General features: G+C 37.2%; 1 protein-coding gene across 7 annotated transcripts in view; it reads right to left on the bottom strand.

Moving 5' to 3' along the window:
• The window catches only part of CNTN5 (contactin 5), a 721,166-nt gene that overhangs the window by 195,724 nt on the left and 508,243 nt on the right, over positions 1-17,199 (bottom strand). For all 7 annotated transcript variants that reach the window (XM_076328246.1, XM_076328247.1, XM_076328249.1 and 4 more), the window contains one exon: positions 16,091-16,186. In XM_076328246.1, coding sequence (XP_076184361.1) covers positions 16,091-16,186 — 96 coding nt within the window. The remainder of the gene's footprint in view (positions 1-16,090; positions 16,187-17,199) is intronic.

The following is a 17,199-nucleotide window of genomic DNA, read 5'->3' on the forward strand; positions in this document are numbered from 1 at the left end:
TTCTCTTTTTTTGTTGATAAAAAAGCAGCAAAAAGTACACTCAAGATTACAGGCTGAATTTACTATATATAGCTATAAACCATGAAATTTGCCTGACGGCTTTGCTTTACCGTTCAGAAATATTTTATTTAAAAAAAATAAAGTATCAGAAAAATATAGGCCTAAGTCTCCCCTGCTGAAAATAGAAAACCTTATTTTATCTCAAGCCCAGTTTTAACCTTTATCATCACAATTGCTGTTTGGATATTGTTTGTACCAGCCACAGAATAAGGGTGCAATATGCGGCACTCTCTAATGATGGAGAACACTTCACATTCAGAAGGGGCAAGGCTGCTTTTTAGCTAAGATGGATGATAACTATGGGTTGTTCCTCCAGCCTCCCACCATAACCAGATAAATAATTTTGGTGCATTTCTTTGTGCTGCTGTGACTTATCATCAGTGCTCATTAATCCTCCAAGAAAATATTTAATGAAGGTAATTTATTTGTTGCATTGTAATGCACCCACATAGAGCAAACAGATATTGTCAATTTATCAGCTAGCAATGAAATTGCTTCTTTTCTGCTCTGGGGGCTCTGTATCTACTGCTCACTTACCTGAAACACAATTCTACCAATCACATATTTGTCTTTGTTCGGATTTAATTACAGTGATAAATCTTCAAATATTTTCTTTCTTATAACCATTCACACAGCCAATAACTAAAAGTATGGTAGAAAAGGTAAGTGTACTGTCAGGACTGATCTTGTACTGGAGGATACAAATATTATACTGTCATTATCAATGTACACAGCCAATATAGTCTCATTTGTACATTTGACATGTATGAAATGTAGCCAGTCATTGAAACGTGCAGACCGATGAAATCTCTTTCTCATTCCTATGCTCTTTAAAGAGACCACATAGCATACAACAAAAATATGGCTTCTGGGAAAGGATGCTAGGTTATTATGTGTATTTGATTGTTACTGGCATGATTTTCATATTAAAAAAAAAAAAAAAAAAAATCAGTTCCAGAAAGAATAAAAATACTGTGATCAAAAGGAGCTCAAGAACACATGTCCTTCAGGCTCTCCTTTTGTCCTCAGACAAGATCAGATATTATCAGCCCAGTCTTTAAAAATGTCCAGTGAGTTAAATTCCTAAATTTAGATTTTCAGAATAAGCTATTTCATTGCTTAGTTAATAATTAGATGGTTTTCCTTTATATTTGTATACATTTCCTTTTTTTTGCAATACTGTTTATTACTTCTTCAACTTACCATATTGAAAGTTCTGAAAACACCTTGTTGATGACCTATATTCAACTTTTACAGTTACAATGGAAGACCATTATCCTTGTTTGTATCAGGCTTCTGTTCTTGAGGCTAGATCAACCAAATCTCTTCAACTTTTCCTTAAAAGTCATGGTTTCAAATCTTCTACTTAGTTTTATTGTTGTCATCTCTACTGCTTTTCTACATCTTATACTGTAGGACCCAAAGGTGGACATGTTATTCTATTTGAGACATTGACATTATTGATAATTGGAATAATAGTCTCGTACTCTATAGGTAGCAGTCTTCTTGGTATATCCTAGTATTTAAGTATGGAATTTTCCATTCTACTAAGTATTCCATTTTCTGTAATAGCAGTATTTTTCTAAGGAAGAATGCTGTTTAATCACTTATTTCCCTTTATTCTATCTGTAAAATTGATCTTTGTTAAGTATAGTAATCTGCATTTTGCTGAATTCTGTGTTACTCGTTGCAAGCCATTGCTCCAATGTACTGATCTTTTTGAATTCTCATTCTGTGCTCTGCAGTGGTTGTAACCTCTTGCAGCTAGGAGTCATTCACAAATGCTAAATATGCCTTTCTTTTGCTCTAGACCATTCACACTTTCAAAGAAAAAAGATTTAAATTTGATATGATTTGTTCTTGACAAATCTGTATTGGTTGTTTCTTAACACCTCATTATCATCTTATTGCCTACACATTCAGTGTTTAATATTATGTCACAGTAACTTTGCAGAACTCAAACTCAGCCTGGCTATGGGCCCTCCCTTATTTAAAAAAAAGAAAAAGAAAAAAAAAAGACATTTGATTTTCTTGACATATTTTGAAATAATTTTTGAGATACCATATTCTCAGTAATCTTTTCATGTAAAGGAATGTTTAGACACTCTATAATTTCAGAATTTAAGGCCACTTTATCAACATATATTGTTTTCTTATGTAAGTAAAGAAAATGTGAAAATTATGTAAATTTATGGGAAAAAAGCTGATGGTGGAAACAAATAAATTTGTGGTTAGGACTGAAAGAAGTTTTTTAAGGAAGAAAAACACTGAGGAGAGAAAACTCTGACCACAAGGCAGATGAACTACAAATAGGAAGTTTTAAAAATCTTTTGAAAGAAATAAAAGAATTCTAACAACAGCTCTACTCTTGATACTCATCTATAATCAGGTAGGAATGGAAATAAATACTTATGTAGAAAAATCCTGAATGCTCCACATAAATTGATGTTCTATGTTTTATAACATACCAGGTAATGCAGATGTCACTGTACAATTCTATTTTCTATGAAAAGCAAAAAAAAAGTGGATGGTAAAAACCAATAAAGTTAAACAGTCTAAATAAGTAATACCAGAGAACTTAATTCAGAATTTAAACATTAGCACTGCAGCTTTTTTAATCAATACTACTGACTTTATAGAATTATTAAAACACCTATGGCCAGCAGGAGTAGGGAAGTGATCGTGCCCCTCTACTCGGCCCTGGTGAGGCCGCACCTCGAATACTGTGTTCAGTTTTGGGCCCCTCACTACAAAAAGGACATTGAGGTGCTGGAGCATGTCTGAAGAAGGGCAACGAAGCTGGTGAGGGGTCTGGAGAACAAGTCTGCTGAGGAGCGGCTGAGGGAACTGGGGTTGTTCAGCCTGGAGAAAAGGAGGCTGAGGGGAGACCTCATTGCTCTCTACAACTACCTGAAGGGAGGTTGTAGCGAGGTGGGTGTCGGTCTCTTCTCCCAAGGAACTAGCGATAGGACGAGAGGAAATGGCCTCAAGTTGCACCAGGGGAGGTTTAGATTGGACGTGAGGAAAAATTTCTTTACTGAAAGAGTGGTTAAACATTGGACCAGGCTGCCCAGGGAAGTGGTTGAGTCCCCATCCCTGGAGGTATTTAAAAGACGAGTAGATGAGGCACTTAGGGACATGTTTTAGTGGGCATGGTGGTGTTGGGTTGACAGTTGGACTCAATGATCTTAGAGGTCTTCTCCAACTTTAATGATTCTATGATTCTATGATTCTATGAAAAGTGTGGCATTGGAATATAATGAGGATATTGTTTAATGCTTAGGAAAACACATCATTGTATAAAATATATATATATACAGAAATTATTTTCTCTGGCAAAACGTTCAACAGAATGTAAAGTAATTTTTTTCTCCTTTTTTCTCTTTCACACTTTACATCTCTGTTGTTCTCTGATCATGCTATGATACTTGATTTTCTCTACATTTTAATGGCACTGGTGTGATACTTACTCCGTCATGGTCTACTTCTTCTTACCTAAGTCTGCTGCAGGGGTGAGCACAATGAAAAATCGTACTCCAGAGCAGTGTTACCTGCGGTGAACCCCAGAATCCTGCACCCAAGTGGGCTGCTGCATTACACAGAAATTTCATTTTATGACTACTGCGACGATACCAATAGATTAATGCATTTCAAAGATGTTACTAGGACATTCATCAAAAGAAAAAAAAATCAAAGTAATGATAGGATGATGATAATCCAAATTTGTGGAATATCGCTCTGTCAAGTGCAAGAGTGACATTATCTCTTTTTCAGCTGAGAGATGCAAAATGTCTGCATCCCTAGCTTTCCTCTACTCATCATTTAGCAACAGAAACTCTGTTAAGCAAATTCTGTAATTTGGCTGAAAATACTCATTAATACTCCAGTTATCAGAGTATCAGTCTCTCAAGGAGTTTATATGTATGTTTCAGTTTGGCTTTTTGTGCTTCTAAGAAAGCGAGCAACTTAAATTTGTCACTTTATCTCTCATTCAGCTTGATTCCTAATGCCAGGAAGGATTAATAGTAGCAGAAAGATTTATTTAACAAGATTTAATTTCAGGCTTCTGGGTGCAAAAATGAAAAAAGGCTACTGCAGTTCTAGTTTATACTTCAAAACACAGTTTTTTCTAACAGCCTTCACTACTCTTTACATGCAGTTTTTGTCATAGGAATTGTATTGGCAGAAACTGTTTGCTTGGAGTCCGCAGAGTTGCCTTTGTATGGCTGCACATATTGAACTTAAGATACACCCCACTGCCTCTCTGCTTTATATTCTCTTGGTGCTAGGTGTTTTAATATAAATTTAAAGGGTTTTCTGGGTCTATCTGCAGGTCAGTGTTTGGTGAATTCCATCATGGCCATGGAACGATATGATTGATGGATCTTCCTTGGGCCTGTTGCTTTGCTCGTATGGTATTTATTTTTCTAAGATCTCAAATCAGGGGCAGTACCATTATCATCACTTTTATATGGGAAAACTGAAGAAGATGGAAGGAAGTGACTTCCCAGCAGTCATGAATCAGGCATAGTCAAAGTGAAATCTCCACTACATAATTCTTTTGATTTCTAATACTCTTTCCTCTCCACACCATCTCTTTGTACATCTACAAGAAATGCCAAAACACACACACAAAAAGTTTTAGTCAATGAATCCTTAGGAGCTGTGTAAATGAACATTGGAGATGGGTAGCTACCCCCTCATCCTCCCTCTGAATTTGATTTTCAAATGTTCAAAAAAAAATTAGCAGTATAAATCACATAATCCCCCAGATGCTCAAGGTCTAGTGCTCAGCTCCTTCTTGGTGTATTTTCTAGGCTTAAATGTTCCAAGGAATGGATCCTCCATTACATCTTTCTGAACACAATGCAACATGTGAACATATGCTTCAGAGAATAACATAAAACCAAATTTATAGTCCCAAAAGACAATTTTTAAGTATTAAGAATGACAGTGACAGATTTTTTTCTTTCACCTTAATTAAAAAATAACTCAAAGTGCAGATGAAGAGAAAGATACATGACACATTAGCAAACTGCCCTAGAATGCTGATAATGATGTTCAACATTGTTGTACAAATAAATCACTACAAATAACCTCAGCAACAATCAATCATTTAAAATTTAACAATGTAGAGACTGTAACTCTTACCTGTTTCTACATACAGACAATACACTGTTGAATCCCTGTGCATATTGTTCTGCACTACTGGAAACCCAGTGAACTACTTCCATCCATCTTCTACTTGTCACATAATTGTTATTTAGAGATAATACATAGCCTTCTGTTGTCTTACTTTCAGCCTAGGGCAGTGTCCCATGATTATAAACTTTCCTCCTCAACCTCTTAGCAATAGCAGTCAAAGTAACACCTGATGTGTCACATTATATATATATATCACATGGAAAAAGAAGATATTTGTCCAGCTCTCCCTAATTCTTTTTTTCTAAAAGAAATATCATTATTAAAGTAATGCAAACAACAGGCAGTTCTGCTCTCTCCTGTGCTGAGTACGTGCATAGTTTTCAGAAGACTAATCATGTTTTTCAAAGCCCTTTGCATTTTAGGCATGAAGCGTGATGTTGTAAAGTCACAAGATCTGGACTGTAAATAAGTGCAATTTTAGTCTTGAAATTTTCTTTATAGATCATCTTCTGTTATCCTCTGTAAAATGGGTAATGCTCCTTCCTTCCATCTTGCACTTGGCAGAGCTGAAATAGACTCTTCAGGATTGAAACTACATGGTAGCTTGCTAAACTCCTAAAGGACCTTGTGGTTCTGCAGGAAAAGCCAAACTGAGACAAACCTTTCATCAGTATTATCTATATCCTTCTTTCCATTTCCCGTCTTCTTACTGAACTTTTATCTCTGCAGTCTCCAATGGAAGACTTTCTTAATTATTGAAAGAGGAAAATACCATGAAAATTAACGCTTCAATAAACCAATAAATGAAGTGAAATTTTCCAGTTACAGATTCTCTGCTCTAGGGTAATAGCATCAACGCAACAGGAATTGTAATAGCTGGCTAATGAAGTCATCAGCAATGATTTTAACAATATTGGAACATAGCATGAGAACACAGGAGACGGAAGTAGGCAATCAAATTATCAGAAATAAGTGTGGTATTAATCGTTACATTGTTAAAAAGATGGCATTGTGTTAAAAAAAAAAGTCATTTTTCCACTGTTATTTCTCTGGAAAGCATCTTTTATTGTCAGAAGATAAAGGATGCACATGTGCTGCTGCACAGGGGTTTGGATTTGGCTGTAATCATTCAGATTTTTGTCTGAACTCTATGATATTATGCTTATATCTATTCAGTCATTTTCTCCTTGAAAAATCCAAGCAATTGCCTTTAACATATTTACTGTTAAGTGATAACTACCTTCATGCCAGTTACAATTGTATTGGGTAGGAAAAAAGAACATAAATATACCCAGATATATATTTCTAAACAATTTATAGTTTCCCCTTAGAGAAAGAAAAATGAAAACTAGATATCCCAACTAGAATTGTTTTCATACTGCTTCATTTATTTGGAACAATCTTCCTGAACTGATTAAATAAGCCTATATGAAAATCTATGTTTCATTAAGCATTGCATCACCTCAAATGGTTTTAAGTTCACTTTCTTATTGTACTTACAAAATAAGGAATAACTGACTCAGAAGAGTTCAGTCCAAAGCTTTCTCCTTCTGAATCAAGACTGTCCTCCTAACATTTTCAGTAGTCATCTCTACCAGAATCACCACTGAATTCAGTTAATCATGCCTAGTCTGGGAAGAGTTGCATTTTCTGAAAACTCCACTGTTTTCATCCTTTTTTTAATCCTTTAAGATTTCCACACCGTGGTAATGGAGATAAAAAGTTAGAATCCAGACCCTTAGAAATGAATAATTTCTCATCTCTTCCCCCTTCTTATGTTTCCTCTTGTTTCAGCTGTCTGATCAGCATTGCATTTCTGGCGGCTTCTCCTTAGTTACGCTGATTAACATGTGCACTCTCACTCTATTCTTTTCCGTGGCATGAAGTGGAGAGGTGATGGGGACTAATTAGGAATTTTCTATCTTAAACAAAATAGGCTTTCTGACTTTTAACTAACTGACATATTTGTAAAACGATATTGTTCCAGCCACCAGCTTAGTAAAACATCAGAACTAAATAGCAAATGGAGACTAATAGGAAGATTATTATGAGAGGGTCAGTTTTGCGAGAGAGCCCTGTACCTCTGTGACTGTAACTGCTGTATGCTACTCCAAACTTAAATCTATGGGCTCCTGCTACTTTAGAAGTTATATAGCCTATGCCACAGAAAAAAGTTTTTGCAACACCGTTTCCTACTTTAATTGGTACCTTTACAACACTAGTTAGAGAAATACGGTTGTGATACCATGAACAAACATTTCTGCTAAACCTGGCAGGACAATACTGTCTTGTTTAATCACTGGATTGAGGGGTTCCTGAATAGTTATGTCTAATTTGTTGGGACATCTCAGTAACAGGCTAGTAACTTGTCTCTAGGGAAGAGGAGCTTGCCCACTACAGAAACTTTTCATCATTGTTGTCCCATTTGTCAAGCTGTAGACAAATAGCCACATACGGCTGGTGCCTGAAAGGCAATAGAGCATGAGCCTGAGGGCCAACACACTCAATGCATTTTTTAAAATTAACTAATCTCCCATGCTTCCTCCCTCTTGGTATCTCCTTTCACTTCGATTCTCCTGAGCTGGCAGATGGGATAATATTTGTTGACAATAGTGTGGCTGTGAAACTACAGCACACATCCCTTAAGCAGAGCCCTGTCACGGCTGCCCCTTCGTTGTGGGCTACCTTAATTGGCCAAGGTCAACCAGCTTTCTTTCACTACATTTTCATAGTCCCTGAGGGGAAGAACAGCTCCAGTGAATGATCCAGTGGGTCTAGGGACATTAAACTTTCAGTTTCTAGTGTAGCTTAGTGTATTTTTTGAAATAATTATTAGTGTTTTTAAGGGGGTGGGGATGATTTATAAACAGCGATAACATTTGGAAAATTAAAAAAAAAAGAAAAACAAATTACAAGTTCCTTGGGAGGATTTACTACAGTTGGACCAGTAATGCATTTCTGTTCATTTATTACTTTTCAAATTATTTTAAAAAAATAAAAATAAGAGAAAATTTAGACTTCTCTGTCAAGAAAGTTTAAATCGTTAATAATTATTTATCCATATACCTACTATACAGACATTGCCTAGAATTTGGGGCACATGCAAATCATTAAAATGTAATTAAAATCTAATAACAACACATTGCCAATAGACTGGGAGTAACTCCTCATTGGCAAACATAGCTTGTTACAATGCTACCCTACAGAAAATTCTACCATTCCCAAACTCTTAAATTTCATATCCTCAGATGCATGCCTTCAACAAGATTGAGGAAGGAAACCCTATAAAGTGCTCTAGGGAAGTCAGCAGCAAAATTACTGGTCATGTATTGAGTAATGAAAAGACCATAAAAGAAAAAAAAAAAAGTTAATTGTGTTTGTTCATTCCATAATGAAAACTACAGGCATAATCATCAATCAGTTGCACAGATAAAGAATACAGATTCCTATATTGAGCTGTATCAGGGGCCATGGACATTCACTTTAGTGATAACACACATGGGAATTAGCATTACTAGACAAGAAAGTTTCAAAAGCAGTCTAGTAAAAGTGATAAAGTAAGGGATGCAAGAAGGAAACGTCTTCATGATTCTTCCAGGGGAAAATGTGCGTGAAGAGACAAGATGACCCTATGGAATTAACCCAGAATTAGGACAGGAATATAGAGTTTAAAGGACTGTGAACTTGTCTTCTAACACTTTTTTTTCTCCCATTATTGAAAAGCAAAGTTCAAGTTTCGTTAGCATTCAGTTAAAGTCAAATAAAAAAAAATTTAGTAAAGCCTAAGAGGGAAGTGCAGGAACCCTTCAACTCATGACAGCTAACTCATTCAGTCGATACATGTGGCTCTCAAAACAGTGTTTTTAAAACATTTTATATGTACATTATGATCATTTATATGTTATGGACATGTAAAGAAATGATAGAGAAGTTGTGCCGTCTTGTCTTCTATATTTGACATATTAAGGGTTTATTAAAGAAACTTTTCTGTCCTGTACAGTTAGCAATCATTTTCTAATACCATTACTTAAGTGGCCTGTTTCTGTTACTCAGCATCATGGTCCCACAACAAATTAAAATGAGTGAAAACAAACTATGGCATGCAATTACGAGAGAAACAAAACAGAGTTAAGATGGGTGTCCTGTATGTCTTCATATAGATCCCTTTACTACAGGTCAACTGTTTGCTAAGTCTAGGACACATATTTGGCTTCCATTTTAACATTAATATAACTCTTAAGGAAAAAAAAAGAAAACAACAACCCCCAAACTTCAGTGTTCCTCTAAATCTTACTTTTGGTAGTAGAAGGAGAAGCATGAGGGTATTGGACAGTTCTCCCTTCCCAGCAAGCCTAGCAGTTAGGAGGAGATGATAGTTATGTCCAGTGAATGTGAAATGTTCTATTTGCCATCACCAGTTTCATACATATTCACTTCTACAAACTAGTAATAGAAGGTACTGACTGATGAATAAGTTCTGCTTAGCTTAAGGCAGAGTCATGGTTGGGGGTATGACCTGTCCAGCTGTTGTTCTGGGAATACTGCAAGTGGTCAGTGCTTTGATAGGAACCAGCAAAACAGTCCTCCTTGTTCTCAAGGTGAGAGAAGAAATGTGACTTTCACCTACACATTGGTCTCTCCTGGAAGCAAACTATATAGCTTTTTATGCTAAAGTTGATTTGAAAAGTCAGATTTGAAAAAAAATATATCATAGAAAATAACTGGATGTTACTTTACTGTTTAATACATACAGAACTATATTGATATCACAAATCATGATCAGGAAGAAATCTCACCTGTAGTGACAGGTTAGCATGGTGAAGTAGCATCCAGTCATGTTTAGAGAGAGAGAGATTCAGAGATCTAAGTTCATGCAGGCTTCCTACAATTTTGAAGAAACTGGTAATGGCTAGATCCACATAAATACGGAAGTTCTCTGAAATGCCACTGTTAGGTGCCTGGATCCTGGGACTGAATCCACAGCCTTAAGATAACCTTGTGACCTTCATATACATAAAGTTAGATATCTGTGAATTGCATTCACAAAAGCCAGCTTAGTAAACGGAGAGCCAGAGGGTGTATGGATGAGTTCAGACCAGAATTTGCTGTGTTTTGCATGCAGATACCAGAGCCAATTACCTGTAAACAAGCTAATGAGCATAATGAGGGCAGTCCAGCCCAAATATAACAATCTTGTTATCATAACTAAGTTGCCTGGAGAAGTCTACTCCTAACAATTCTGTACCTGAATGAGCACAGAGTACTCATTGTACTTAATTGTACCTCATCATGTACCTAATGAATACAGCTGAGAGAGTTGGGGTTGTTCAGCCTAGAGAAGAGAAGGCTTTGGGGAGACCTTCTTGCAGCCTATCAGTACTTAAAGGGGGGCTTATAAAAAAGATGGTGGCAAACTTTTTAGCAGGGCCTGTTGTGACAGGACAAAGGGGGAATGGCTTTAAACTAAAGGAGGGTAGATTTAGATTAGATAGAAGGAAGACATTTTTTAAGCTGAGGGTGGTGAAGCACTGGCAGAGGTTGCCCAGAGAGGTGGTGGATGCCCCATCCCTGGAAACATTCCAGGTCAGGTTGGAGGGGGGCTCTGAGCAACCTGATCTAGTTGAAGATGTCCCTGCCCATGGCAGGGGGGTTGGACTAGATGACCTTTAGAGGTCCCTTCCAACCCAAACTATTCTATGATTCTGTGATTCTATGAATGAGGTCACTTAGAGACTGCCTTGTTTTTTCTATGTATAATGTGTGCAGTATGGGCCTAACCAGGGGAGTTCTAACTAGAGAGCTACTGCGCTTCAGTTGGACTTGGTTTCCTACTTGTAGTGGAGCTGCAGCCCAAAGTTGCAGTTTTAATGCAAACGTAGCTTTCAGATTCCTTTTGCAGACCCTGAGCAGTGAGAAGTGATTGGTTTGTGCTTAATTCCAAAGTAGTTTTCTGTTTATGTCCAAAGTACACACAAACAGGAGCACAGAACAACTTAAAAAAACATTATTTGACATGACTTTCTCCAGTTAATATGAGGACTAGGACAGCTGTGTGTGAAATAGAAGAACCGGGCAAAACCTTCTGGACCTTGGTAGAAAGAGTTTTGTTTTAGCAGCTTACTAGTTTAGCAACACACTATGCAGACATCCAGAAGATGCATGGGAAGGACTGTGATCCCCATAGCACTAGCATTAGTCATCTTTGGTGAAGCATTTCTCATGAAAACTACAGTTTTATAACACTAAAGGGGAGACATAAAAGATGCAGCCTATAACACAGTTTCCAAACTGGGTAAGATCAGCTTTGTCCTTTAGAAAGAGATTTTAAAAAGTTATAGTTTAACATCTGTACAGATGTTACATGCTGTGGAAAGATTAAGTAGCCATGCTCCCTCCAGACGGCAGCGTCTCTTTGAGGCGGGAGGGAGCATGCATCTGCCTTCCCCTGTGCGCATCACTGCTGTTCTCATCTAACAATGGGAATCGTCATTCTCTTAAGCTCATACTGAAAGCTTTGAATAAAAGCCTTAAAAAGCTCAGCTGAAAGTATTAATTCTGAGAGAAACATGTAAATATGGATGAAATCTTCCATTCATTTTTAATCTTGCTATGGTAAACCTTGTAATTAAGATGATTAAATGACTGAATAAAACCCTATATTTACATCCTTTAGAACACCACAATGAAAAGCCATAATCCTGTTTATGGAAAAAAGCAGTAGAGGCCTTTTAAAATGGAGACATCAAACAAAGCTTGTTATTTAAGCAGTCAGTAATTAATGAACCTCTCACTTACCAAGGGTACCTAAGAGTTAACTGTCTAGGAAATCCATCTTGGAGAAAAAACTAATGGGGGGGTGAGGAAGAATCAAATGTTATGTTTATGGAAGAAAAAAAAAAGGATAAAATATTATGTTTATGGATTATCGACTATTATTATTACCCACAATTAATATGTTTCACAAGGGACAACTTAATGATTTGCAACAAAAAAATATTAGTGGAAAAGCTTCTAGAGTAGACATATTAAAATGCTACAGGACTCCAAATGAAGTCAGAGGCAGCATTTTTTTGGAGTGATGGTCCAGGTAAAGCAGGAGGTGCGAATCTGCCAGTGGCTGTTTGTCATAAGGAGTCTGCACAAAATCCTTTTTGTTGAATGTATTTTCCTTCACCATTCTGAAAGAGGGGATAGCGTCTCTCCCAAAAAACTCCCTCATTTCGCTGCTCAGCTATTTCTCAGCAAAGATGACAATAACTTAACAAACTCATTTATTAAAACCAAGAAATAATTCTCTCATCTGAATCTGCGCTGCAAATATTCTGAATATATTTCAGGTGCGCTTTTTTTTTTCTTTCTTATTTCCTCTGTAAAATATTTGGACAACAATCTAATGAAAACCTACATCAATAATCTATAAATATCACAAGTTTGTGTGTGTTTCTTTGTTTATTGCATTACCTCTTGATAATATATCACAGCATGAATAAACAGAAATCAAGTCTGTATACATATGAAACTTGTTTTCTGATTAAATTCTTGTCAAAAGAAATTAGTGTAGTATTTTTTCAGTCAGTGGTGCTTTGTAAAGACTTTCAGATTTTTCTAGAATTGTGTTCTGTAAGAATGGAATGTAGGTATTATTCAAAGAAAAGTATTTACTTTATCTTCTATTTGAAAACATGTTAATAAACATATCTCTTTTAATATAGTGTTCTTTCACTAAGTCATCTTTCTTTTCCCACAATTACATTGTCATTTTCTAAAAGGGCTCAATCCTGAAATTCTGAGGCAAGTTTATAAGTAGTTATTTACTTTAGAGATTGAGGAATGGGATTCTGTTGAAGGACGAATTGCTTACAAGGTTGTGGAGAATGATTAGGTTTGATATTGTATCATGGATTTATCTCCTGGGATAAGTAAGTGAAAATTATTTCTAAAGGTGCTGATCAATGTGCATAAATCAATATAGCAGAGCGTGCGGTGTTCATCCACAAAAAATTCTCTATCATCAGAAACACCCCCATAAGTCACGGTCTTGTTAATGTTAGATGTTCACACATTTCAAACATGGTTTAAATAGTCTTTAGCTTAGATATATTAACTACAATAGATTAGTATTCACTTGAAAGTTTGTATCCCAGGTGATTTTAAGGGTCAAAATTTCTTAGGACTATTTAGAGGACAATACCATCTTTGTAAATCACACACAGAAACTGAAATGGAGTATCCAGAAACTGAATGCTTTAAAAAAAAAGAAAAAAAGTATTTTAGATGTTCCTGCACACAAATCCTTGAAGTTCCTCTGCTCTGCAAGAGAGTTTTGTAGCTGGAAGATAATTTTCATATTCACTGCTTAATTTCAGAATTGAATTCACACACTTCTCCCTTAAAGTTCTGCTTTTGTCCAAAATTATTTTTCACAAACTGACTCTGATCTGGCAGTCATCTTTCACAATCATAGAATCATAGAATAGTTTGGGTTGGAAGGGACCTCTAAAGGTCATCTAGTCCAACCCCCCTGCCATGGGAAGGGACATCTTCAACTAAATCTGGTTGCTCAGAGCCCCCCTCCAACCTGACCTGGAATGTTTCCAGGGATGGGGCATCCACCACCTCTCTGGGCAACCTCTGCCAGTGCTTCACCACCCTCAGCTTAAAAAATGTCTTCCTTCTATCTAGTCTAAATCTACCCCCCTTTAGTTTAAAGCCATTCCCCCTTGTCCTGTCACAACAGGCCCTGCTAAAAAGTTTGCCGCCATCTTTTTTATAAGCCCCCCTTTAAGTACTGATAGGCTGCAAGAAGGTCTCCCCGAAGCCTTCTCTTCTCTAGGCTGAACAACCCCAACTCTCTCAGCCTTTCTTCATAGCAGAGGTGTTCCATCCGCCGATCATTTTTCTGGCCCTCTCCTGGACCCGCTCCAACAGGTCCATGTCTTCCTTGTGCTGAGGGCTCCAGAGCTGGACATAGTACTCCAGGTGGGGTCTCAGCAGAGTAGAGAGTACAATGTCTTGTACCTTATTGCCAGAACTTCATGAAATGATTTATTGTTGAAACATCACCAGGTGTGGAATTTTTTGGAAGGCCCACGGAGGTAGCTCTCTCCTTTCCCAGGAGACTCCAGCTATTGTACTAATACCATTTGCAGTCCCATTGCACTAATACTGTTTGCAGTCCCATTGCAGTACTGCGAGGACTTACAGCCCCTCAGTATTTTGCAAGTAGGGAGCTGGAGGGAAATTGCATGTGATTCTGCATTACACGGTGAACAAAAGAAAGGGAGGCCAAGTCCCCTTCCCATTCACATGAGGTTGTGTTTACATCTGCATATCAATGCAACTTTTCAGCTTTCAGTGATTACTCCTCTACACTGCAGAACCTTTCTTGGCATAGCTATGGTGACAAAATTATGCCAACAGGGGCTCAAAATATTTTTCTAGAAGTAATTTTCCTGCTGGCATAGCATACCAGTGCTCAAACAATATAAACTAAACCAACTGAATGGTGCCTGTGAGCACAGTAGTTTCCACAGCAGGGGTTTTGCTGGCCCACTGGTGAAAATGAAAGATACCAGTTTTTCACCATCAAAGGCAATGTGTGTATTACAGTAGAACATTGCATTGGAATCTGTCTAAATATAAGTTTAAAAGCATAATTTTAGGGAAAAATTTATAGGCAGTTTGGTGACATATAAGGTGCATTTTGTGGAATGACAGCTGTTACAAGGCATATGACAACTTCACTATTGATGCCCATCTATCCTTACGCTCTCAGTTTGTTTGGGGAAATCAAATTCAGCTGTGGTGTTGAAGCTGCCCCTCACTTTTTCTGCCTACATCTTTTCCCTCCCAGTTTACTTATCACAATCAAGCCTTAACATCATGTACTCAATTCCATCACATAGAGACTGTAGTGTCAACCTCAGAAAGACATTATAAAGGCAACCATAACGAGGGAACGTACTCAGAAGAGAGAAAAACATAGAGATGACCAGAAGATAAAAAGCGTTAATTACATTGATAATTGTAACACAGTAATAACAATCATTCCAGAATAAATAGAAACTGAACACATTTCTCTAACAGAAACCCAGAGGAGATGTTATTTTCTGCATCTCTTCCCTCTGCAGTGTGACTTTTTCCAGGGCTCAGATTTGGATGAAGAAAAAATCCCATCAGTACAGACCTCATTTCCTGAAGGGGAAAAGGATAGGCTATACTGCAGCTACTGAAAAACAAGATATTCTGTCTAGCACCATGTCTCCAGGTGTTATATGGTATGCAAATATAAAGATGTACTTAGCTATCTGCAGACATTGCAGGAATGCCAATTTGAAAAACAAAAATGTAACCTCTCTGGAATATCTACACTTTCATTTGGAATCCACAGGCATTTCATGGTATTTATGATATTTCTGACTTCTCGCAATGATGCAGATGTACTGGAAACTAAGCTGTACAGCAAAAGGAAGCAACCAAAATCATGGCTGTACTACTGAAAACAAAAGGCAATTTGTATTCAACAACTGTATCTTGACAGTGACATTTGCAACAATTTCTGAAGGCTTCTAAACTCCAAAAGAAGTCTTCTGTGACCTTAAGGCAACATATTCACCACTGGTGGCATGGAGACTATTGTTATTACATTCAAGTTTTATACTGGGAATAAGACAATCTTGTAACAGAAATTCTGCTGCTACTCAGTGCCATTTGCAGTATACAAGCTTTAATTACCCCTTTGATACTCCAAAAACTGTCAACAGAATGGTGGATATTTATTTTTGAAGTTCTGCAATCAAATACAACTTGTATCTAAAATACTGAGCATCCAATAATGAGCATACTGTAAAGGACCAGTGTGCAAAAAAGCTGCAGCCTACTGTACCTGGCGAATGAAGTGGAGGGGAACACATCAGAACAACTCCTTGACCTTCACGTACAGACACAGCACTTCTTGTCCGACCGCTAAAATTCCCCAGATCTATCAAAAGAACAGAGCATTTTATTTACATACCAAAGATTTTAAATTTTGTGGCTGCTGCGACTTATATTTTATTTCCTTTTGTAAAGCTGTCAGTTCCTTTTTTCATATCTTAATCTATAATAGGAGGGCCTTTAAAAATAAATCTATTTCCATTACAAAAAATTCCACGTTGCATCAGCACTTTATTACTCTTTTTAGTGCACTTGGATACAGTATCAAATGACAAGCAGCAGACAATATATATCCCATTTACAAAAACATTTAATAATGCTTTTATTTCTTTTTGCCATATCCTCTTTGTTTTTTTTCACCAATAGAAGTGATTCATGCACAGTGAAAAAAAGAAATAAAAGTGGAGAGGACGCCTTGGCTAACACCCAGACTGATGGCGTTGCTAACATCATCTGGATATTGCATGGCACATTGTGATGAGAAGAAGGGAAAATCAGTCGCATTGGTTCTGAAACCAAATCTGGTCTATAGCACATGTACTCTTTCTAAATACTTTCCTGCTGATTTCTCTGGTGTTATAAACACAGTCCAGTTGTGGGTAAATATATTTTCCCTCCACAAATTTCCCTGCAGCAGGTGAATAAGAAACATTTCACTTTTTGTACAAAAACTTTTGAATGAGGCTGTAGGGCACTGCTATGAACAGTTCATTGTGTTTATTTAAAGGCTCTCAACCAGAAGATCCCATTACTCCATTTACCACAGGGAACACTGGACCTGGATTCACATTTGAGGTGGATGGCTATGCTCTAGCGTACGTATCTGTAGCAGAACATATGTGACAGCTCAGTTCTGACATCAGACTGGTGCCTTCATCCATTCCTCAGTGCCAGTGATGCCATCTAAAGCCTCTATTCGCTCAGGGCTTTTCTAGAGAAATTTCTCTCTGATGTGGATCAAGGGGAAGCGAGCTGCAATAAGGGTACCCCAAGATATCTTTGAAAAGGACACTGAAGCTTCAGCAGGCACTAAATGAGGCTCCGAAATATGAATAGATG

This window comes from Aptenodytes patagonicus, chromosome 1 (assembly GCF_965638725.1).
Source record: "Aptenodytes patagonicus chromosome 1, bAptPat1.pri.cur, whole genome shotgun sequence".
NCBI classification, from domain to species: Eukaryota; Metazoa; Chordata; class Aves; order Sphenisciformes; family Spheniscidae; genus Aptenodytes; species Aptenodytes patagonicus.